This window comes from Dermacentor silvarum, chromosome 6 (assembly GCF_013339745.2).
Source record: "Dermacentor silvarum isolate Dsil-2018 chromosome 6, BIME_Dsil_1.4, whole genome shotgun sequence".
Taxonomy (NCBI): domain Eukaryota; kingdom Metazoa; phylum Arthropoda; class Arachnida; order Ixodida; family Ixodidae; genus Dermacentor; species Dermacentor silvarum.
This window is the reverse complement of record NC_051159.1, coordinates 78,389,679-78,414,963: the sequence shown is the minus strand read 5'-3', so window position 1 is coordinate 78,414,963 and position 25,285 is coordinate 78,389,679. Positions and strand designations below refer to the sequence as shown.

Here is a 25,285-nt window from a genome sequence, read left to right as displayed (position 1 = left end):
AGTTCTGTCTCTATCAGTGACCGCAATTTCGCGGAATGTGACGAATTGATATGGTGTACAAGTATTATTTTCGTACCCCAGGAAATTCTCTAGCAGTCCGGCAGCGGTTCACGAAGCGATTGGGCGACTAAAAGTACATCTGCAATCCTTTGCAGGTAAGCACGAGGAAATTCAACGAGTGTCCCTTGGTGGGAAACTACAGCGAAACTGCTCTTCGTCGACGCATGGTCTGCAGTGCACCGGCAACTGACGCCTCGTCACAGCTCGCTTGATTACAGGAACGAGATATTCCCGGAGTCGGCACAGAAGGCTGTCAGCTGATCCTCGGCTGGCTTTATAAGCGCTGGAATTCTGGTTTCCTATGCAGTCCGTCAGCGACGCACGAAGCGATTGGGCGACTAAGAGTACATCTGCAATTCCTTGCAGAGCACCGGCAACTGGCTCCTCGTCACAGCTCGCTTGATCACCGGAACGAGATATCCCAGAGTCGGCGTAGAAGGCTGTCAGCTGATCCTCGGTTGGCTTTATAAGCACTGGATTTCTCATCTCCTGTGCTGTCCGGCAGTGGTGCACGAAGCAATTGGGTGACTAAAGGTACATCTGCAATCTTTTGCAGGTAAGCAAAGGGTATCCCCGTGCTACTTTTCCTTGCTGTCTTGCACTGCTGCCGGACAACTGACTTTACTTTGAAACTTGTTACCTGAAGTTCTTGTCATGGGTGAGGGTGACAAGAAAGATGTCTCGACACTAACCTGATTTTCAACGGGAAATACGTGCTGAGATAAGGTCGCTGAAAGAAAGCTTAAAATTCTGCGGTGATACATTTGATAAAGTGAAGGAAATTATACCCGACATCAAGCCACAGCCGAAATAAAAACCCTATTTTCCCAGAACAAAAAACTATAGACCGCAAACCAACGGCTTGAAAAGAAAATTGAAGAACTTGAGCAATACCAAAGGAGTAACAATCTTGAAATAAAAGGTGCACCAGAGGAACTTGACTCAACTGTCGTGGTAAAAAAGATGGTTAAGCTCGTAGGGGAGCCAATCTCTGATACGGATATCCACATCTGTCGCAGGGTATCCACGACAAAAAAGAATCAACGAAACATTGCTGCCCGATTCATTTCACGCACAAAGCGTAATGCGCTACTCGCGAAATCAAAGAAATGGAAAATAGCTTCGACTGACCTAGGTCACAAGGGCGCAGAAAGTGCCATCTATGTTAACGAGCACCTGGCACGACAAGACAAGTAGCTCCTTAGTGCAGCCATAGCAAACAAAAAAGAAATCCGCAAAATGGAAATGCGTTGAGTGGAGTGAAATTTACGCTCGTAAAGATAAAACTCCTGATGTAATGCGGATAACAAGCACTGCTGACAAAGATCCCATCGAGTGAAAAATAAAGGAGGAAAAAAAGTGAGAAAAAAAAAACTTTTTCTTGTCAATGGAAGAAACAACACCGATGAGTGTAATGCTTGTTTTAGGTCTAGTTTTACCATGCTAAATCAAAAGATAAGGAGTCTTAAGAATAAGAAGGAAGAGCTTGATGTATTTTAGAGTTCTATTCACGCAGACTTTGATGCAATACTGTTTACAGAGACATTATACTGACATGTCCCCCGAGTTCACCAATTATTCAGCAGTACGATTACATCAAGCCGGAAGAGGCTGAGGGTTAGCTATATACCTGAAGCAGCAATATTACTTTCAAATACTTGATGATCTTTCTGCTTACTTACGTTTCTGCTTACTGTAGTATACAGACCCCCAACTGGATACAAGCGCTGTTTTCTAAGCCATTTGGAACATTTTCTGCATTGTTTTAATGACATAAAAAGCATATTTCATCATGGGTGATTAATATGATGAGTGAAGATTCATATGCGCTTGATCTTAAAAACCTTATAGCATCATATGGAAGGGAAACTGCTACTTTAGAGCCTACGCGTGCTACTCACAATAACTCCGCGTCTATTGACGTCTGTATGACAAGCCTAAACAAATACTACTACAACCCAGGCATATTGGGCTCAGGCCTTAGTGACCACCTACCTATTCATATCTGTACACAAAACTTGTTCCTTAAAGAAAAACGTCCATATCTCCCGCGATATTAAAGTAATAATGACAAATTACTGCTTAAGTTTGCTAGTTAATTAAATGAGCTGACTGGTCAGGTGTGTAAGTGCAAGAAATCCAGATAATGGATATGGCACTTTTTTAGAGATCTTTGTTGAATGCTTCATTGCTGCTTTTCCGCTTCGATAGTTCAAAATGAGAAAGGACAAAAATAGAAAAACCTGGATAAATAGCGACCTCTTGAAAAGAATCTAGCAAAAAAACGCCCTTTTTCACAGATTTATTACGAGCAGAGATATTACGATAACGCGAGAGTTCAGGAAATTTAGCAATAGGTTAAATAGCCACAACAGAAAAGCAAAAATAGCCTATGATAAAGTCATGTTTTCACGCATGAGGTCAGATCCTGCAAAAACATGGAAGCAGGTCAATTCTTTAACTAGAAGAACAGTACCGTGCAATACACCTAACGAAATAAAAGTTAACAATATTAGTTTAGAAGCCAGGGAGCTTGCAAATGCAATTAATCAGTACTTTGTGAATGTGGCTGTCGGTGATGACGATACAATGCAATGTGAAAATGAACTAGGTAAGCAGATGAATTCTCTAGGGTCACACGTATCACCAGAAGAGGACCACAGATACATAACAGAACTTACGACCAATATTTCAAGTGGTTATGATGACGTAAAAGTGGCTTCAGTTTAGACTGTCCCATCTTGTATCTTAGCCCTGTATTAGCATATCTTATAAATTTTTCGTTTCTGGCAGGAACTTTCCTGGCGAAAGATAAAGTGGCAAAAATTACTCCTATCCAAAAAGGCGTCCATACTTGAGAATCAACAAATTATCGACCGGTATTCATGCTACCTCTCTTCTCAAAAATACATGAAAGATGTATAAATAAGCGCCGAACGAAATATCTCGATAAACAAAATCTATTATCACCATATCAATATGGTTTTCGAAAAAACAAAACTACGGAAGAGGCTCTAATAAGTGTTAGAAACCGCCTAGTAGAAAATATTGAAAATAAAATGTTCACGTTAGGAGTCCAATCACTGCATCCACGAAATATGGCTTCAGAAGCTCTAGCCTAAAAACTAAAAAAACACGCAGAAACTATGGGAAGCAAGCCATTGAATATACAATGGTCCAATTTGTAAACCTCCATGAATCGAACATTAACCTTACATTACAAACCAAGGAACTCAAGTGCCATTATCAATCGTTCTTTCTCACTACTAACCTCATAGTCGATTCATAAATGTTGTCCAATTAGGTTTCTATATTTTAAATGAATATTTTCTGGTTGAATTTTCGCTGGTAATCGCAATAATTAAACAACATTTTTCGATCCCATTTCAATGGTTGTTCTTCAATGTGTAATGTATGTACGGCGTGTTGAATGCACATGTATAAACAAATACGTATGTGATCCGATGTAGAGAACAAGCAGGTGCTGTGTACTTGATGAAATGTATGTTGTGTCGTGTCAACTGTCGCAGACTGTGTTGTTCACGGGGCCAGGACCTCGTCAACCTTTTTCGCCTTTAGCGTTAGCCTACCGCAGGGAAATTTTGTATTCTTCTTGCAAATAAACATGTTTGATTTGATGATTTGATTTGATCTGCCAGACGGTGCGATCCCGCGCCCAGGCGCCTAGTTTAGCAGCGCGCAGCGCTTGCAAGATGGGACAACAGTTCGATATCCGTGCGGTAGAGTGCATAAACAATGTGATTTATGAGATCCCGATGTCCTGCGGGAAGTGTTACACTGACAAAACGGGCGAATGCATTAATAAAAGATTACAAGAACATCTGTCCAGATTGAGAAACGCAGGTCAGGCATATTTGGAATCGCATTGCTCAGCGTGGGATTGGAGGCCCGTATTCGATTAAACGCGTGCATGTGCTGTGGAGGTACAAGGAAGCAAAACCCCGCCTTATAGCGGAGGACTATCTGACCAAAAGAAAAAGTGGCGACACGTGCTTAAGCGACACGCCATTAGCGCTAGACAGAAAAGAAAAACAATCTCTTAGTGCATTTAGCGACTGACCTTGCAATCGTGTCTCCGGTGGGGCGTTGTTGTGTTGTGGGCTTTTTTTGCTAGCCCATTTCACTTTTGTTTGTCTGCGCATAATTGTTTTTTTTTTTGTTATCTGTATGTGGTGTACCAGCAACAGACAAGTCATTCGTTAGTAAGCGCTCGAGTGGTGTCGTCCTTTCTACGTGTGCAGTCTGATTTGTTCGTGCTGTAGGTAAACATGGCGCCCTTGCTGAAGTTACAAACGGAATATTAATTCATTGCAGATGAAACCGAATGTGCTCTACGTCGCCACTGCTTTTTTCGCCGTTGCCTTGGGTGAGAAATTTTCCTCTTTTATCTCGTAGGGACGCATTATTTTTTGTTCTGTGTGTGGCTTTCTAGTGCTCACGGGTGTTGCGCCTTTCCATGCGGTCAGGAGTGCGACCATTTGAATCGCTGTCCTTCTTTGTCCACAATTACCGGACCTGATGTAAAATTTCGTTTTGGTCGGAGAAAGTGAATAATTTTTAAGGAATACCTTGTTCTGAATTATGAAAGATAGAGGATAAGCAAACTTTTGAAACTGATGCGATAAATTGTACTTACGCGGCGAAACCCAAACCCAGTTGCTCTTTGGACTTTGAAGTTTCAGTTCTACCGTTCTGTCACTTCACTGATATGATTCATACCGCGAAAGGAGAGACGTCGTGTGCTATGTTTCGCAAGCTGCTGGATGTTCTTTGTACAGTCTAATGATAATTGTGAAGCTTGCGAAGAAAATGATTTAATTAGGCTGAGCTAGCGTCCCACAGTTGTTTCAACGGTCGATCCGACACACTTGTAAGAATATAGGTTTGGCGAAGCTTATCTTGAATTGTTTCAATTTAATCATACCCAGACAGACATAGGATGCGTGTAACTGTATTTTATTTGCAACTCATGGAATTTTTTGCACCTTCTGCGTAAATGCAAACACTATTTTACATGACATCATGGTGTGCGACTTGGACGCAGCGATCCAGTGTTACAGTAGGTAGTCATAGAGATAGGGGAACCCACTTTCGGGGGACGACATCTGCGAGGCATACCAAATACAAACGAACGCAGATACAGCGCAAAAGATGGAAGGTGTACAAATGAGTGTGAAATTGTGCACGGGCATACAAAGCCGCCTGTGGATGCACTATTTGTAAAAATCCATATTTAGCTACTAGTGAAGGAAGCATTGTGAGCAGAGGTGCGTGTACAGAAATGTGAAATGTGGCGATAAATGCTGGATGCTTCAACACCTCTGACGAACACGTGATCAATCAGTCATGCTAACCACATGAACCACGCAACCACGGCGACCTCCTGTTAAGTTCAACCTGCGAGATCGTCCTAGTCATGCTAACGTTCTTCATGCTTTCCATCTCCTCACCTCACCTTGTGAGCGACACCTGACTACGTCTACTCGGCGAGATAGCGACTCCAAACACAGTTTGAAGGGCAAGAAGTATGTGCCCACCTGCTACACCGAAGCTACTGCAACGCATTATAAGGATTGTACTCCTTGCAGCTTCAGCTCGCTTTGCGAATCATATTAGAACCTTCGTGGAGACAGATATCGTACATCGGTAGCAGAATCGGCTCACCAAGTCATCACCTTTGATTAGGTAGTCCTCCGGGATCGGCCCATTTAATATCACCGTTTGTCTTGCAATCAGCCACCTTTTGATTATACCCTCCCCAGGAGCAGCCTAGTTTCGTATTACACAGTGTCCGAGGTTGACCCTCCTTACTCGGCAAGAACCAGGCTGGTGGAAAGATAGATGAAGAAGGGAACACCACACTGGCTCAAAATTTAGCATAGAAAAACGCAAATCTACAGAGATGCAGTGAGCAGGTGCGGAGGGTGAGATAAATGCGATGAATTAGCGCTATAAGTTTTCTGTCAGAATTGCCAAGACATGTGATTTTTCTTCGCCGAAGAGTTTTTGTGTGCATACGCACGCAGAAGATTTTCTCTGACTCCGGAACTGCGACGTATTCACGTCAAATGAAATTCTGCAAACAAAGTTGATGTCTGCGCCACGTCAACTGTCACAAACTTTAGACCGACAATTCTTCAGAAGATGAAACACCCAAGATGTTTGTCAAAAGGTCAAATTTATGAGTTAGGAAGCCAAACTAAAAAGGATGATGACAGCGATCGGGGAAATGTCGAGTGTGAAAAATGTAAAATGGCAAGCAAAATACATACGTCTTTGTAGTTACGAATGCACCTTCTGTGAAAAACCTTTTGCCAAAACAATTTTTTATGTCACTGATGCTCAGTCTTCGTAGGCTTGTATTGGATAAGATACCACTCAACAAATATCTCTCAAACACTCTTGGCACTCCTTTTTTCTCGTGGTAACAGTATTTACATAGAGTGCAGCTTGTCTTGGCTTGAGACTTCTGCTACGCAAACGACATGGTGTTTACTATGTTTGAGAATACTCAGTGGCTCTGGCGTTCACTTGGTGAGCATGAAGTACCGTTAGCGTCGGTCCTGTATACTCGTCTCGTCCTTGTTTTTTAAATGCGAAGCATTTCTTGGCTAACATTTGCCACTTTGACAGTACCTATCTATCTATCTATCTATCTATCTATCTATCTATCTATCTATCTAACTAACTATCTAGCAGCCTACGTCTTGCTGTTCTCATGGTCGTCGGGTTAACTTTGTAGTTAACAAAATTGCCACAGTATGACAAGAGTGTATGCGAACATCAATGATAGCTGATGACATGAATGTCCACATTCATGACATTCAACATTCATTCAACAATGTCAACATTCATTTTGTCATAACATGAATCAGGACATGCGTGTCATGTAGGTCATGAAACAGCCGCCTAAAATGACGATGACCCAGCGAAAAAACATTAGCACTCAAAAAAAAAAACACTGAAATGGGTTCTGACGTGGGTACTAAGTGAAGGAAACACTAAAGGATGATGGTAGAAGGCATAGACATGAGCATGACTCGGCAAAATGACTAACTCAGCAAAAGACATTAACGCTCAATAAGCACTGAAATTGATTCTGACGTGGGCACTACGGGAAGGAAACACTAAAGGATGGTCGTAGAAGCCATAGTCATGAGCATGACTCGGCAAAAATGACAATGAGAGCGAGAAAACATTAACACTCAAAAATCACTGAAATGGTTTTGGACGTGGGTACTAGTGCAGAAAACACTAAAGGATGGTGGTAGAAGTCATAGTCATGAGCATGACTCAGCAAAAATGACGACTTCGCGAAAAATGACTAACATGCAAAAACCAATGGAATGAGTTAGGATGTGTTACTGAGTGAAGGAAAGGGCTAAAGGTTGATGGTTGAAGTCATAGTCATGAGCATGACTAGGGCTTTCGCCTTAAGGTCTCTTAGGCGTAGCTAAAGGGACAGCTGAGGACTCATGACATGCGTGTCATGTAGGTTATGAAACAGTCGGCTACGTCTTGGCGCTCTCATTGTCGTTTCGTTTACTTAGTAGGCCCCACACACTGCTTCGCATAACATCGATTCCCACAGGGCGTGAAATCTGCCGGCTTTTTCTTCTAGTTTTTTTTTCTCTACTGTTTTTTTCCTGTCAAGAACTAACATCACTAGTTTAAGGACACAAAAGCCACATTTCTATGGCAGCGAGTTGTGAAAGATAGCAGTTTCACCTGGAGATCGAAGCAGATCTTGCGAAATTAGTATCAGCAAGGTTCACAATGGCTCGCGGAGTATACTCGTATAGTCAGTAAACACAGCGATACGTAAGCGATCCACAAACCGCTGTCCGTTTAAACGTGGTTTTAGTGCATATGGGAGGTTCAACCACTGCGAATGTATAATTCGGTACGGGAATTGCCAAAATCTGAGGTTCAGGCAAAAGTTGGTACGTCCGATTCCGGTTTCAGGTCTAGGCGCGGTACAGTCCTCCTGCTCGGCGTGAAATCGTGTAGAGATGTGCACAGGGTCAACATAAACTGTAACAAGCTTACAGATATAGTTACCAGCCCGATTAACCTGCAATATTGTTTGCGCTGAAGTTGATGACGATGATGATAATAATGATGATGATTTCAAAGGCTTTGACGCATGCTCAGTAAGGAGGAATGATCCAGGATAGGGCCGCGCAAGCATAAATACATAATTGGAACAAACTTTCGAACTCAATGAATGAATGAATGAATGAATGAAGGAAGGAAACCTTTTTTTGCAGAATGGGTGGTTCTATAGCCTGGATACGGTATGGGTGTTGCTGGAAAACAAACAGTGCGATTTAGCTGTCAGGCGCATACGAAATACCGGTAGCCACAGTTTTAAGCTCGTGGGTTCAATATTCGTTGTTTCCCAGTTCAAATCCGTATCTAATACTACACACTAACTATTCATATTAGCATTCTAAAAGGAATCGTTCGGCATTTTCGAATAATTGAAACTAACAAAATGTTTTGCTACCATCGAATGGTAAAATCTAGTTACTGTTTTGCTTATGCTACAAAAAGTATCGCAAACTATCATAAGGGCGACAACAAAAGTTTTCGAACCAATGTAGAAACAAAATGAATAATGCAAGCTTTAGTTTTCGGTATGGCGGCGTAAGCCTGCATGGCAATCTGAGTGTTTCTTGTAGTAGGTTATTTAGTGTGTTTTTTTTTTTGTAGTCTATTCATGTTGTTTTCCTGGAATGTTAACAGATGGCGGTTTACTAACAATGACATTATAAAATGAGCGAACGTTGAGCGAAGGGCCTTTTATGTTTTGTGCTGGACACAGTGATTTTTTCTTGCAACGGCCTCTTTGAGGTTGGTCTACGGCACACAAGTCCTTTTGCAGCTTTTTCTTTTCTTCCTCCACAACTTCTGGCCTTCTTTTGACAAACAATTATTTAGCGTTTTTTTTTTTGTTCAAAGCTAAAGTCATACAACAGCCATTTTTTTCTTGTAAAACTTGTTTGCAATTAGGCACTTAAACACTGTGGAGAAGCTATTCATGCATGCTTTTAATATGGTAATTATTGATTATGTGTTTGCACTGATCATTTGTTCATGTTGTCTTTTTTACACTACCCATTAGAGGCGTGGTTCTTAATTACACCAAATAAGTATTGGTGCTGTATATATGTATATGCATCGTTGTGCGGCAATTCTATATTCAATTCGATACTGAGTATTTGTATTCGATTCGCATTCGAAAAAGCTTATATTCATCCACCTCTACAGCAAACTCTTATCGCCTTTAGAGAGCACACTCTCGGACGCTATGTCCCACCGTTTGTCCCATCACACGTCCCACCGTTTTACACAATGTTCAAAACTGATGAACCTGAGTGGGCCCGTAGTTTCGCTCATTGTTTCCCCCAGGTTTTGAAAACGCTCTCCTTTGAGCTTTAGCTTCAGGCGTGGAGGTAAGAAATCTCAAAAGGCAAGCTTGCGGAGTAGAGTGGGTGATGTAACTTGGCATTGTCACCCCATTTTCGTCGGGTAGAGCTGCACGCTAAGTGATGTGTGGTCCACAGCGCTGTCGTGATGCATAAGCTTTTCGCCTAAGTTCCACAAATAGGGGCATTCTCCTCCAGCTCCATCATGAAACATCACGCAATTTCTTGGGGCGATCTGTGTATAAATTGAGGGCTTTTACGTGCCGAAACCATGATTTGATTATGAGGCATCCTGTAGTGGGGGACTCCGAAATAATTTTCACCACCAGGGGATCTTTAACGCGCCCCCAATGTACGGGATATGGGCGTTTTCGCGTTTCGCCCCATCAAAATGCGGTCGCCGCGGCCAGGATTTGATCTCGCGACCTCGTGTATAGCAGTGTAACACCATAGCCGCCAAGCCATCGCGGCGGGTCTAGCTATGTATGTATGTATGTATGTATGTATGTATGTATGTATGTATGTATGTATGTATGTATGTATGTATGTATGTATGTATGTATGTATGTATGTATGTATGTATGTATGTATGTATGCATGCATGTATGTATGTATGTATGTATGTATGTATGTATGTATGTATGCATATATGTATGTATGTATGTATGTATGTATGTATGTATGTATGTATGTGTGTGTGTATATATATAGTATGTATGTATGTATGTATGTATGTATGTATGTATGTATGTATGTATGTATGTATGTGTGTGTATATATATATATGTATGTATGTATGTATGTATGTATGTATGTATGCATGCATGCATGTGTGTTTGTGTATGTATGTGTGTGTGTATGTATGCATGTATGTAGGTATGTGTGTGTGTATGTATGTGTGTATATATGTATGTATGTATGTATGTATGTATGTATGTATGTATGCATGTTTGTATGTATGTATGTGTGTATGTATGTATGTATGTATGCATGTGTGTGCGTCCTATGTATTCAAGCGACTAAGTGCTGTGCACGCTAACTACTGTATGGTCCACAGCGCTGTCGTGGTGCACAAGCTTTTCGCCTAAGTTACACAAATACAAAGGCTCGGCGATGGCTGGGGGTGTCATGTGTACCGTGTTCTCGCACGCCTAGTATTGCAGGTCACGTAATTTCAAGTTTCGGGGACGCGTTGAAGCGAGAGGCAGCACGAAGCGTTCGCTACTGCTGCGGCGCTCTTCATTAAGCAAGCGTTGTGACGGCAAGTGTTCGCGGTCATCGAGTAGGATTTGTATATTGTTGCTTGTGCGTTGGTAAGCGTCGGTAATTGGTAAGCGATTGTCTGCTGCAATTTATGCGACCAATTAAACTATGAAGCTTACTTCGTGTAGTTCTCGAATACTTTGCTACCGTTATCGATGATTCGCCTTTCGGGTGAGAATGCGATATTTTTATCACTAAAGTAGTAGCAGTAGTAACAACTTTATTTATCCTTTTTACAAGGAAAGGGGCAGCGGGGTAGAGGGGGGGAGGGGTCTACTCTAGGTAGTCCTCCGCTACCCTCTCAGCCCAGCCCAGGATGGCCTCCTGAACGTCGGGCCTGGAGCTGCGCAAGGCAGCCCCCCCCCCCCCCTGCTCCTGACTAGTAATTAAATTATTAAGGGGAGGGGGTAATGAGTGTTGAGGACATCCCCACATTATGTGGTCGAGATTGGCCTTGAGCGCTGAGCAGAAGCGGCAGACCGGGGAAGGGTAGAGAGAAGGGTGAATGACGTGTAGAAAGTGAGAGGGGGGAAACGTGCGAGTCTGAAGCTGCCGCCACAGGATCTCGCGTTTACGTGGAGAATTACGTGCCAAGAGCGGAAATGTCAGACGATCGAGTGTATAATGTTCACAGATGTCGTGGTATGTCAGAAGGCGATCTCGCGCGGAAAGCGGCCTCTCGAAAGCAACGATTTGCGACTCACCTAATGCCCGCGCCCGGTCCGTTAATCCTCGAGCGCTGGCGTGAGCCACCTCGTTGCCGGCAAGACCCGCGTGTGCTGGGGTCCAAATCAGGCCTACGTCTTGTGTGGGAGGGCGAGAGAGGGTTAGGGAAAGGGCTTGCCTTGACACCCTGCCCGCTCCTAAATTGCTGATGACTGTTTTTGAGTCGCTGACAATGACGGAGGAATTTGGAATAGCGAAAGCCAGGGCTGTGGCCGCCTCCTCCGGAGAAGAAACATAGACAGAGGCGGCCGTAGCTAACTGGCCGTGCGAATTTATTACTGAGAGGGCATATTTGGAGCCAGTGCTATATTCGGTGGCGTCGACATAGAGCACGTCGGTTGAACTGGGGAGCTTTCTGTGTAGAGCCTTTGGCCCTTTGCCTCCTGCGTGGGATGTGATGTATAGGGTGCATGTTTTTAGGGAGTGGTGGAATGTGTGAATTCGCGTGTATGTGGTGTGGAATGGTGTGTTTGGGGTGAGTGAGAGATGGTGGAGAAATGCCTAAGGAGTTGAGAATGTGTCGTCCGGTTTTCGATTTGGAAAGGCGGGTTTGTTGGGAGGTGAGATGGGAGGTGAGATGGGCTTCCACGAGCTCGTCGAGTGTGTTGAAAGTACCGGTCTGCATGAGCCGTTCTGTGGACGCGCGTAGTGGGAGGCCTAGGGCGAAATTATAGATTTTACGAAGGAGGGTGTTGAACTTGTCAGTCTCCTTTCTGAGAAGGTGTAAGTATGGGAGTGTGTAAGTTACCTTTGTAATGACAAAGGCATGTATTAGTCGGAGGAGATCATTTTCCCGGAGACCGCCGTGTCGGCTGGACACGCGGCCGAGCAGTCTGAGAGTGTTGTCGACGGTGGATTGGAGTGTCTGGAGGGTGTGCGTGTTGTGACGATTGCTTTGAATATGCAGATCAGAACCCTGAGCTTGTCTACCCTGGGGACATGTTTTAGAATAGTTTACAAGCACATGTAATAAAAATGTGATACAATTTTTGAATTTTATAAGCAAGACACTATAAGAATGCGCTGTAAACTATTTCTTTTTTAAAAAGCGCTTGAGCTTCTTTTTAATGAGATCATGTGCGTTTATTGATGCATTTATTAGCAAAGAAGTACTGATGCTGCCATTGACGAGTTGAGATTGTGACAAACGTCAAAACGCCAACATTTCACCAGTTATCATTCTTGCGTTAGGGCATTAAGTAAAGTCTTTTTTTTTTATATATATATGCAGGTCAAGCACTTCCAAAGATCAGCGAACAGGATGTGCTGCACAGCTTCTTCTGCGGTCAAGAAACGGGTCGTTTAGTTTTGGAAGACACCTCGTTTTCTTTTAAACATCTATTTTGGACGTACGAATTTCTTCTCACAATCGGCTCTTTAAATCTACCGAACGGAGGGAAACTACACGGGACATGCAATACATTGTTTGCACCAAAGCAAACAAACTACGCACCTGTTTACTGCACCTTTGATCTTTCCGGTAGCGTTGGCTACTACGACGTCACGAAGAAGAACAGCTGGCGTTTTCGTAACAGTGACTTCCGTATCAGTGCCACTGTCAAGAAGGGCAATTTTCGTGTATCTGTTAAGTTCAACAGACTGGAGGACAGAAGTAAGTATTCTGTATTTGTAAAAATTGTGGCTAAATTATTATTGAAATAACGCATCTGATTCGCAACAGCTGCAATAATTAAGACACGGAATGAAAAGCTTGCGATTTGCTAAGATTAGTCTAACTAGACATAATTTAAATACATCACACATTGGCATCGACAAAACTTGCTGCAAATCCCGAGTAAGGCTCAACACATAAATAATTAGCTCTTTGTGTCTCTTTTCTTTGCCTATAATTTATTTCTGCGGTTAAGGAAACTCCCTGCTGGTTTGCAACTTTGCTTTTAGTAACGTCTTCAACATCATTCTCGCCCAGACTAAGACGAGCGACCGAACCCTCCGACAGCTTTGTATTGATATCCCGATATCACTGGTCCCAGAGCTTATCTGACTGATATCCAAAATTTCATTATTCAGTCAACTAGTACTTTATTCCAAGTTGAATATTAGAGAAAAGAGGGGTCCCAAGCAAAGCAAACTATGTGGCTTTGCCGTGCTAGCTAGAGAAGCGGAACTATTCTCTGAAATATTTTTAACAATTTGCAGCTGGCTGCATTCCTGCGTTACTTAATTCAAAAGGTTACCAGGGCATAATTGAAATGGCGTAGTCTATTTTTGCGTGATGCTCGCTCTGAAAATTTCTTTCAAGGTCAAGTTCAAACCAACGTCAAATAAAAGTGCGCTTAATACTCTACGCGCACACACTGCGAACGAACGCTGTTTAATATATTTGGCTAACACCGAACTATAGTTCCCGAGTTTGCATGCATGCACAACATGGCTTCAAGTCAAAGATGGAAGCAGATCCCTGTCGTGAAAAAAAAGCAGGTGAATTGGGTCTACATTATAATAACGTGATGGTTTTCACAGTCTCTAGGAAAATGAGAAGACTCTGCTCAGAATAAAATTGTTGTGTAGCCTTTCTGATATTAAATAATGCCCCGACAGATCGAGGCATCTACTGTTCGCCTTTGTCGATTATCCATGCTCTTGGGCAGGCGCCTGGCTCGTCTCTAGAGCCCACAAGTTGAAAAAAATACTCCTTTTATTACCTTTGAAGCTTAGTGGGGAAAGTAGCGACTAGCTTTAACCTCACTGAAAAAAAAAAAAGCAAAGAAGCATCATGTGGCACTCTGCTCTTTTTTGGAAAGCAATTGTGATGGGTGCTGTAAAATATGAGCAAACGAAACAAAGCGATGAATTCACTTATAGCGACTTGAAGTGATCAGCAATGGACGAACAAGTGAAGCCTCGTTCGAGCCAACGTTTTGACAACAGCAGTTGTCTTCGTCAGAGCAACACATGCTTTTCTTAGCAGCGTTTCTTGGTAGCTCACTTTCTCCCAACGGTTAGACCTTCACCCAGTGTATTCAACATTTTTGGGACAAATTGGCCAGGTCGTGTACTAAAAAGGAGCATTTTTAGAGAAAAGTCCTTTATTAATGATGTTTATTTATTTATTTATTCAAAATACTCCTAAATGCCCTCCAGTAGAGGGTATTACATAGGGGGGGGGGGGCGATAGCTGTTAATGGCTTTCTCGGATTATTGTTTTTTATTGTTCCCAGGACGTGTTCCTTATTATTTTAAAGCTATAGGTTGGAGATATCTTCAGCGTTGAAGAGATAAAGGCCGGTATAGGGAAAGGCAGAACAATCGCCCACTTCCTAAAGCTGTATACGATTTCACAATTCTTTTTCTTGCCAAAAGACGCAGCTTTGTTGGGCTAAGGCGGCTCACTAACAAGTTCGTTAAAAATTTAGAAATAGTGACCTATGAAGGCGCATATCTCCCTTGAAATAAAATGGGGGTGAGGCTATGCACTTTATTATTATTAGCCGAAGCCCCCTTATAGATATTACCAAACGGAGATTACTGCCTACTTACGTCTATAAAAAGTAGAAGACTCCAGAGGACCAAAGTTGTTGTTAAGCTGACTAAAACATCGCTAGATTCGGCGACTTTCTTGCTAAGATACCAATGCTGTCCTCACCTTCTTCACAATCATAACACCTCTTTTTAAATCCCCTTCCGTCAACTTGACTTTACTCTTTTGTACCGGCTTCGCCTTATCGCCCCTGGTACGTAAATATAGCCGCCTAGTGAAACAGTTGTTATCAAGATTGGAAGAACACTCCCGATCAAAACGGTTGCTCCAGTCTAAGACTTCCCTAGTTCTCCCACTGATGATTACATTGACAGCCAAGATCCCGACCAATGCTTCCATTAATGTTTCTGGAGGTGTAGTGCCTGTGTTGACAATACAGTGTTGTTTTTTTTTTCATTGTCAATATCCTGCTGCAATACCACATTGAGTATTTTCCTTTGGCATCTCCTTAAATATGGCACTCATTAGTGTTGAATGAAATATTATGTGCTACTTTTGACTACAAGGCTTGTTGCACATGTTATATTCCACAGAAAACCAAGAGGCAGTTGTAACGGTGAAAGTGGACCCACTCAGCCTTGACATCCGGCATCCGGCGGGCGTATCTCTTCTTAACAAGGTTGAAAAAAAATTTGTGGAGCATGCCAAGACTCGCATATCTCAGACAATTGAGAAAGCATTGCAGTCAGCTTGCAAAGGACGCGAAAAGTGGTTCCTTAAGATGTTCCTTAATTACACACTGCAAACATCGACGCGCATACCAACGACTACTACAAAACGAAAGAGCCTGTCTACCAAAACCACCACGACAGTGCAAACATCGACAAGCACACCAAGAAGCTACCCAACAGAACTTTTTCCCACTCGTGTATCCAGTACAGTGCAAGCAAACTCCCCTGTAGCGAAGACATATTCGACAAATGCCAAAGACTTCACGGACGCGACAAACACGAACACAATAGAGAAAAAACAACGTGCAGACTACGCCACAACACAGCCAGAAAAAAGCTGGAGCATTATGTCTAGCTTCCCCGAAAACGAAAAAACTTCAACTGCAACAACCCGTACCTCAAAAAAACAAACCAGAACAAACGACACGCATGGAAGCCTCCACCCTACAAAAACTACGAAAACCGTTCTGAAAACAGATATGACTTCCTCACTTGAACCCAACAATACTTCAACCGACAAACAGTCGCCTACAACAAAAATCGTTCCTCCAAAAGAAATAACTAATAAACCCACCGGTCAAAAGCCCAACAATAAGTCCACCACGTCTCAGGTAATCGGCTCTACTACGAAATCAGAGACGACAAAAATAGAGAATTATATAACGTCAACATCGACCAGTTGGGTGATAGGGAAGACCAACAATAAGACAAGCGCTAAATCAGACAGTGAGAACTCGACGACGCAAGACGCATCGAAAACAAATGGTGCACAAAGCATTCCAGCAAGAAATAAGCGTTCCACTGCAACATACTTTAGCACAAAAACCGAACATACCTCGAATATACCACCAAAAAGTGGTCCGATAACCGAGAGTTCAAATACCATGGCCAGAATTTCAACGAATAATAACTCCACTCATATCGCCCTGACCACTAATCCAATAACTCAGCAAGAAAACACAACACCAACGACATCTACCATAAGCTCGGCTACGGTATATAATGCCGCACAATCGGACGACAGCTCAACCGTTCCCACAGAATACAACAGCAGTTCAAGTGCAGCAATAAGTGATTCGCACAGTGCAGATGACTCAATTATAGCGACAAAGACGAAAACACTCCAACCCATCAAACCAGAAAAAACAAGAACCACGGACCAGCAAAAAAACACTATGACCACAACAACTCTCTCAAGCAGGACACCGTCATCTGTTTCCCCACCAACGAACAGCACCTTCGGCGCGGTGTTAAGCACATCTACAATTGAAAACACAACTACAGCCAGCGAACGTGCCTCTACGAACGGAATAGGCAAAGCAAATGGTCCAGAGAGCAGTAATGAGACAGTACGCGGTTCTATTTCTTCAAATGTTACTACTGAAGGAGAAGAAAGTACAAGTTTACGGTCTAAGGAGGCACACCGAATCAAGACCTCCACTCAAGCAATCAGCAGCGATACCGCTATACCCACCAATCCTCAAACCGCCAGTAATGCCACCAGCCAGCAAACGACCACAAAGACTACAACACCAAACACTCCAGGTATGACTACAGCCTCTATTACAACGCAAATGAACACCACTTCAAGTGCAATTCGGAGACGTTCCACAGAAGAAACTTCGTCGGATCGGGTGAGCCTCAACACGATAAATAAGGGCACGTCTACAATAGCCATAACAAATGCCCCACAAATTAATGATGAGAGGGAACATGCTTCTTTCACCCGGTATAGTGCTCCGCAAAGTGAAGGCCAACCTAGTGTACCACCTAGCAGATCTCACAGAGACGATAACTCCAGCAATGTGACCGAGTCAACGACACGTGAACCCATAACTAAACAAATAAGAACTGAAACCACGGACCAGCAAAGAACCACCACGAGCATAAAAACATCTCGCGCAATCATGACAACGCCATCTATTGCAGCACAAACGAACAGCCCCACAAGTACGGTGATAAGCAGTTCTACCATCGGACCTTACACTCATCTTCAAGACATAACTACGGCAAGCGAACACACTTCCACGAACGAAGAAGACAAAGCCAATGGTCTAGAGAGCAGTAATCAGACAGTGGGTGGTTCTATCTCTTCATCTGTTGCAACCGATCCAGGAGAAAGTACAAGTCTTTCTTCTAATGATTCCCATGGAACAAAGAGCACCAGCCGAGAAATCAGCAGTGAAAGCGCTAAATCCACAACTGCCGAAACTACCAATATTACCACAAGCAAGCAAATGACCACAACGACTACAACAACTACTACAGGCATGTCTCCAAAATCTAGTAAAACACAAAACATTAACAATTCAAATGTTGTAAGCAACAGTTCTACAGGAGGAACTTCGTCTGATCGCGAAAGCCAAACTACGACGAACGAACGCAAGTCCACGACAGCCATAGCGAAAACAGATGCTCCGCAAAGCAATAATGGGAGCGCAGACGGTTCCTTCCCCCAGTATAGTGTTCCAGAACGAGAAGGCCAATCTAGTTTAGCACCTAGCAGATCTCACACAGCCGATCACTTCAGCAATGTGACTGAGTCAACGTCACTTCAACCCAACACTACAGAAACAACTAAAATCACTACGACCACAACAACATCTCGCACGAGCATGACAACGCCATTTGTTGCAGCACGAACGAACAGCGCCTCAAGCACGGTGATAAGCAGTTCTACAATTGGGCCTTCCACTAATTTTGAAGACATAACCACGGCAAGCGAACGTACCTCTATGAACGGAGTAGATAAAGTAAATAGTCAAGACAGCAGTAATGAGACAGTAGGCGGTTCTATCACTCCATCTTTTACAACCGAAGCAGGAGAAAGTACAAGTGTTTCGTCTAAGGATTCACATGGAACCGAGAGCTCCACTCAAGCAATCACCAGTGAAACCGTTAAACCCACAACCGCCAAAACAACGAATTATACCACAAGCCGGCAAATTATCACAACGACTACAACTACAGGCATGTCTACAGAATCTGGTACAACGCAAAAGATTAACAATTCAAGTGTAGTAAGCAGCAGTTCTACAGGAGGAACTTCATCTGATCGGCAGAGCCTCACTACGAGGAACGAACGCACGTCTACGACAGCCATTGCAAAAACTGATGCTCCACAAAGTACTAATGTCAGTGTAGACGGTTCCTTCACCCGGAATAGTGCTCCTGAAAGAGAAGGCCAACCTAGTTTACCACCTAGCGGATCTCACAGAGCCGATAACTTCAGCAATGTGACCGAGTCAACGTCACTTCAACCCAACAATGCAGAAACAACAACCAAAATCACTACCACCACAACAACATCTCGCGCAAGCATGACAACGCCATCGGTTGCAGCACGAACGAACAGCACATCAAGTACGGTGATAAGCAGTTCTACAATAGGGGCTTCCACTCATTTTGAAGACAACACTACGGCAAGAGAACGTACTTCTACGAAGGGAGTAGACAAAGCAAATAGTCTGGAGAGCAGTAATGAGACAACAGGCGGTTCTATCACTCCATCTTTTACAACGGAAGCAGAAGAAAGTACAAGTGTTTCGTCTAAGGATTCACATGGATCCAAGAGCTCCACTCAAGCAATCACCAGTGATACCGTTAAACCCACGACCAACAAAAGAACGAATTATACCACAAGCCGGCAAATTATCACAACGACTGCAACTACAGGCATGTCTACAGAATCTGGTACAACGCAAAAGATTAACAATTCAAGTGTAGTAAGCAGCAGTTCTACAGGAGGAACTTCATCTGATCGGGACAGCCTCACTACGAGGAACGAACGCACTTCTACGACATCCATTGCAAAAACAGATGCTCCACAAAGTACTAATGGGAGTGTAGACGGTTCCTTCACCCGGAATAGTGCTCCTGAAAGAGAAGGCCAACCTAGTTTACCACCTAGCGGATCTCACAGAGCCGATAACTTCAGCAATGTGACCGAGTCAACGTCACTTCAACCCAACAATACAGAAACAACAACCAAAATCACTACCACCACAACAACATCTCGCGCAAGCATGACAACGCCATCTGTTGCAGCACGAACGAACAGCACATCAAGTACGGTGATAAGCAGTTCTACAATAGGGGCTTCCACTCGTTTTGAAGACAAAACTACGGCAAGCGAACGTACTTCTATGATGGGAGTAGACAAAGCAAATAGTCTGGAGAGCAGTAATGAGACAACAGGCGGTTCTATCACTCCGTCTTTTACAACCGAAGCAGGAGAAAGTACAAGTGTTTCGTCTAAGGATTCACATGGAACCGAGAGCTCCACTCAAGCAATCACCAGTGAAACCGTTAAACCCACAACCGCCAAAACAACCAATCATACCACTAGCCGGCAAACGATCACAACGACTACAACTACAGGCATGTCTACAGAATCTGGTACAACGCAAAAGATTAACAATTCAAGTGTAGTAAGCAGCAGTTCTACAGGAGGAACTTCATCTGATCGGGACAGCCTCACTACGAGGAACGAACGCACTTCTACGACAGCCATTGCAAAAACAGATGCTCCACAAAGTACTAATGGGAGTGTAGACGGTTCCTTCACCCGGAATAGTGCTCCTGAAAGAGAAGGCCAACCTAGTTTACCACCTAGCGGATCTCACAGAGCCGATAACTTCAGCAATGTGACCGAGTCAACGTCACTTCAACCCAACAATACAGAAACAACAACCAAAATCACTACCACCACAACAACATCTCGCGCAAGCATGACAACGCCATCTGTTGCAGCACGAACGAACAGCACATCAAGTACGGTGATAAGCAGTTCTACAATAGGGGCTTCCACTCATTTTGAAGACAAAACTACGGCAAGCGAACGTACTTCTACGAACGGAGTAGACAAAGCAAATAGTCTGGAGAGCAGTAATGAGACAACAGGCGGTTCTATCACTCCATCTTTTACAACCGAAGCAGGAGAAAGTACAAGTGTTTCGTCTAAGGATTCACATGGAACCGAGAGCTCCACTCAAGCAATCACCAGTGAAACCGTTAAACCCACAACCGCCAAAACAACCAATTATACCACAAGCCGGCAAACGATCACAACGACTACAACTACTAGTACAGGCATGTCTACAGAATCTGGTACAACGCAAAAGATTAACAATTCAAGTGTAGTAAGCAGCAGTTCTACAGGAGGAACTTCAGTCTGATCGGGACAGCCTCACTACGAGGAACGAACGCACTTCTACGACAGCCATTGCAAAAACAGATGCTCCACAAAGTACTAATGGGAGTGTAGACGGTTCCTTCACCCGGAATAGTGCTCCCGAAAGAGAAGGCCAACCTAGTTTACCACCTAGCGGATCTCACAGAGCCGATAACTTCAGCAATGTGACCGAGTCAACGTCCCTTCAACCCAACAATACAGAAACAACAACCAAAATCACTACCACCACAACAACATCTCGCGCAAGCATGACAACGCCATCTGTTGCAGCACGAACGAACAGCACCTCAAGTACGGTGATAAGCAGTTCTACAGTAGGGGCTACCACCAATTTTGAAGACGTATCTACCGCAAGCGAACGTACTTCTACGAACGGAGTAGACAAAGCAAATAGTCTGGAGAGCAGTAATGAGAGAGTAGGCGGTTCTATCACTCCATCTGTTACAACCGAAGCAGGAGAAAGTACAAGTGTTTCGTCTAAGGATTCACATGGAACCGAGAGCTCCACTCAAGCAATCACCAATGAAACCGTTAAACCCACAACCGCCAAAACAACCAATTATACCACAAGCCGGCAAACGATCACAACGACTACAACAACTACTACAGGCATGTCTACAGAATCTGGTACAACGCAAAAGATTAACAATTCAAGTGTAGTAAGCAGCAGTTCTACAGGAGGAACATCGTCTGATCGGGACAGCCTCACTACGAGGAACGAACGCACTTCTACGACAGCCATTGCAAAAACAGATGCTCCACAAAGTACTAATGGGAGTGTAGACGGTTCCTTCACCCGGAATAGTGCTCCCCATAAGAGAAGGCCAACCTAGTTTACCACCTAGCGGATCTCACAGAGCCGATAACTTCAGCAATGTGACCGAGTCAACGTCCCTTCAACCCAACAATACAGAAACAACAACCAAAATCACTACCACCACAACAACCTCTCGCGCAAGCATGACAACGCCATCTGTTGCAGCACTAACGAACAGCACATCAAGTACGGTGATAAGCAGTTCTACAGTAGGGGCTACCACCAATTTTGAAGACGTATCTACCGCAAGCGAACGTACTTCTACGAACGGAGTAGACAAAGCAAATAGTTTTGAGAGCAGTATTGAGACAACCGGTGGTTCTATCACTCCGTCTTTTACAACCGAAGCAGGAGAAAGTACAAGTGTTTCGTCTAAGGATTCACATGGAACCGAGAGCTCCACTCAAGCAATCACCAGTGAAACCGTTAAACCCACAACCGCCAAAACAACCAATTATACCACAAGCCGGCAAACGATCACAACGACTACAACTACTACAGGCATGTCTACAGAATCTGGTACAACGCAAAAGATTAACAATTCAAGTGTAGTAAGCAGCAGTTCTACAGGAGGAACATCGTCTGATCGGGACAGCCTCACTACGAGGAACGAACGCACTTCTACGACAGCCACTTGCAAAAACAGATGCTCCACAAAGTACTAATGGGAGTGTAGACGGTTCCTTCACCCGGAATAGTGCTCCCGATAAGAGAAAGCCAACCTAGTTTACCACCTAGCGGATCTCACAGAGCCGATAACTTCAGCAATGTGACCGAGTCAACGTCACTTCAACCCAACACTACAGAAACAACAACCAAAATCACTACCACCACAACAACATCTCGCGCAAGCATGACAACGCCATCTGTTGCAGCACGAACGAACAGCACATCAAGTACGGTGATAAGCAGTTCTACAGTAGGGGCTACCACCAATTTTGAAGACGTATCTACCGCAAGCGAACGTACTTCTACGAACGGAGTAGACAAAGCAAATAGTTTGGAGAGCAGTAATGAGACAACAGGCGGTTCTATCACTCCGTCTTTAACAACCGAAGCAGGAGAAAGTACAAGTGTTTCGTCTAAGGATTCACATGGAACCGAGAGCTCCACTCAAGCAATCACTAGTGAAACCGTTAAACCCACAACCGCCAAAACAACCAATCATACCACTAGCCGGCAAACGATCACAACGACTTTAACTACTACAGGCATGTCTACAGAATCTGGTACAACGCAAAAGATTAAGAATTCAAGTGTAGTAAGCAGCAGTTCTACAGGAGGAACATCGTCTGATCGGGACAGCTTCACTACGAGGAACGAACGCACGTCTACGACAGCCATTGCCAAAACTGATGCTCCACAAAGTACTAATGGGAGTGTAGACGGTTCCTTCACCCGGAATAGTGCTCCCGATAAAGAAAGCCAACCTAGTTTACCACCTAGCGGATCTCACATAGCCGATAACTTCAGCAATGTGACCGAGTCAACGTCACTTCAACCCAACACTACAGAAACAACAACCAAAATCACTACCACCACAACAACATCTCGCGCAAGACTGACAACGCCATCTGTTGCAGCACGAACGAACAGCACCTCAAGTACGGTGATAAGCAGTTCTACAGTAGGGGCTACCACCAATTTTGAAGACGTATCTACCGCAAGCGAACGTACTTCTACGAACGGAGTAGACAAAGCAAATAGTTTGGAGAGTAGTAATGAGACAACAGGCGGTTCTATCACTCCGTCTTTAACAACCGAAGCAGGAGAAAGTACAAGTGTTTCGTCTAAGGGTTCACATGGAACCGAGAGCTCCACTCAAGCAATCACCAGTGAAACCGTTAAACCCACAACCGCCACAACCAATTATACCACAAGCCGGCAAACGATCACAACGACTACAACAACTACTACAGGAATGTCTACAGAATCTGGTACAACGCAAAAGATTAACAATTCAAGTGTAGTAAGCAGCAGTTCTACAGGAGGAACTACGTCTGATCGGGATAGCCCCACTACGAGGAACGAACGCACGTCTACGACAGCCACTGCAAAAACAGATGCTCCACAAAGTACTAATGGGAGTGTAGACGGTTCCTTCACCCGGAATAGTGCTCCCGATAAGAGAAGGCCAACCTAGTTTACCACCTAGCGGATCTCACAGAGCCGATAACTTCAGCAATGTGACCGAGTCAACGTCACTTCAACCCAACACTACAGAAACAACAACCAAAATCACTACCACCACAACAACATCTCGCGCAAGCATGACAACGCCATCTGTTGCAGCACGAACGAACAGCACATCAAGTACGGTAATAAGCAGTTCTACAATAGGGGCCTTCCACTCATTTTGAAGACGCATCTATGGCAAGCGAACGTACTTCTACGAACGCAGTAGACAAAGCAAATAGTTTTGAGAGCAGTATTGAGACAACCGGTGGTTCTATCACTCCGTCTTTTACAACCGAAGCAGGAGAAAGTACAAGTGTTTCGTCTAAGGATTCACATGGAACCGAGAGCTCCACTCAAGCAATCACCAATGAAACCGTTAAACCCACAACCGCCAAAACAACCAATCATACCACAAGCCGGCAAACGATCACAACGACTACAACAACTACTACAGGCATGTCTACAGAATCTGGTACAACGCAAAAGATTAACAATTCAAGTGTAGTGAGCAGCAGTTCTACTGGAGGAACATCGTCTGATCGGGACAGCCTCACTACGAGGAACGAACGCACTTCTACGACAGCCACTGCAAAAACAGATGCTCCACAAAGTACTAATGGGAGTGTCGACGGTTCCTTCACCCGGAATAGTGCTCCCGAAAGAGAAGGCCAACCTAGTTTACCACCTAGCGGATCTCACAGAGCCGATAACTTCAGCAATGTGACCGAGTCAACGTCACTTCAACCCAACAATACAGAAACAACAACCAAAATCACTACCACCACAACAACATCTCGCGCAAGCATGACAACGCCATCTGTTGCAGCACGAACGAACAGCACCTCAAGTACGGTGATAAGCAGTTCTACAGTAGGGGCTACCACCAATTTTGAAGACGTATCTACCGCAAGCGAACGTACTTCTACGAACGGAGTAGACAAAGCAAATAGTTTGGAGAGCAGTAATGAGACAACAGGCGGTTCTATCACTCCGTCTTTAACAACCGAAGCAGGAGAAAGTACAAGTGTTTCGTCTAAGGATTCACATGGAACCGAGAGCTCCACTCAAGCAATCACCAGTGAAACCGTTAAACCCACAACCGCCAAAACAACCAATCATACCACAAGCCGGCAAACGATCACAACGACTACAACACTACTACAGGCATGTCTACAGAATCTGGTACAACGCAAAAGATTAACAATTCAAGTGTAGTGAGCAGCAGTTCTACAGGAGGAACATCGTCTGATCGGGACAGCCTCACTACGAGGAACGAACGCACGTCTACGACAGCCACTGCAAAAACAGATGCTCCACAAAGTACTAATGGGAGTGTAGACGGTTCCTTCACCCGGAATAGTGCTCCCGAAAGAGAAGGCCAACCTAGTTTACCACCTAGCGGATCTCACAGAGCCGATAACT

The 25,285-nt window shown here is 44.0% G+C and overlaps 1 protein-coding gene across 1 annotated transcript; it reads left to right on the top strand.

Annotated features, from left to right (window-relative positions):
- The first annotated feature begins 98 nt into the window (after nt 1-98).
- On the top strand, nt 99-19,083 carry LOC125946323 (mucin-5AC-like). Its single transcript, XM_049669058.1, has 5 exons — nt 99-616; nt 4,396-4,447; nt 12,733-13,113; nt 15,537-18,615; nt 18,948-19,083. The coding sequence occupies exons 2-5, from the start codon at nt 4,396-4,398 to the stop codon at nt 19,081-19,083; spliced, it is 3,648 nt and encodes a 1,215-aa protein (XP_049525015.1). The 5' UTR covers nt 99-616.
- The last annotated feature ends 6,202 nt before the right edge of the window (nt 19,084-25,285 follow it).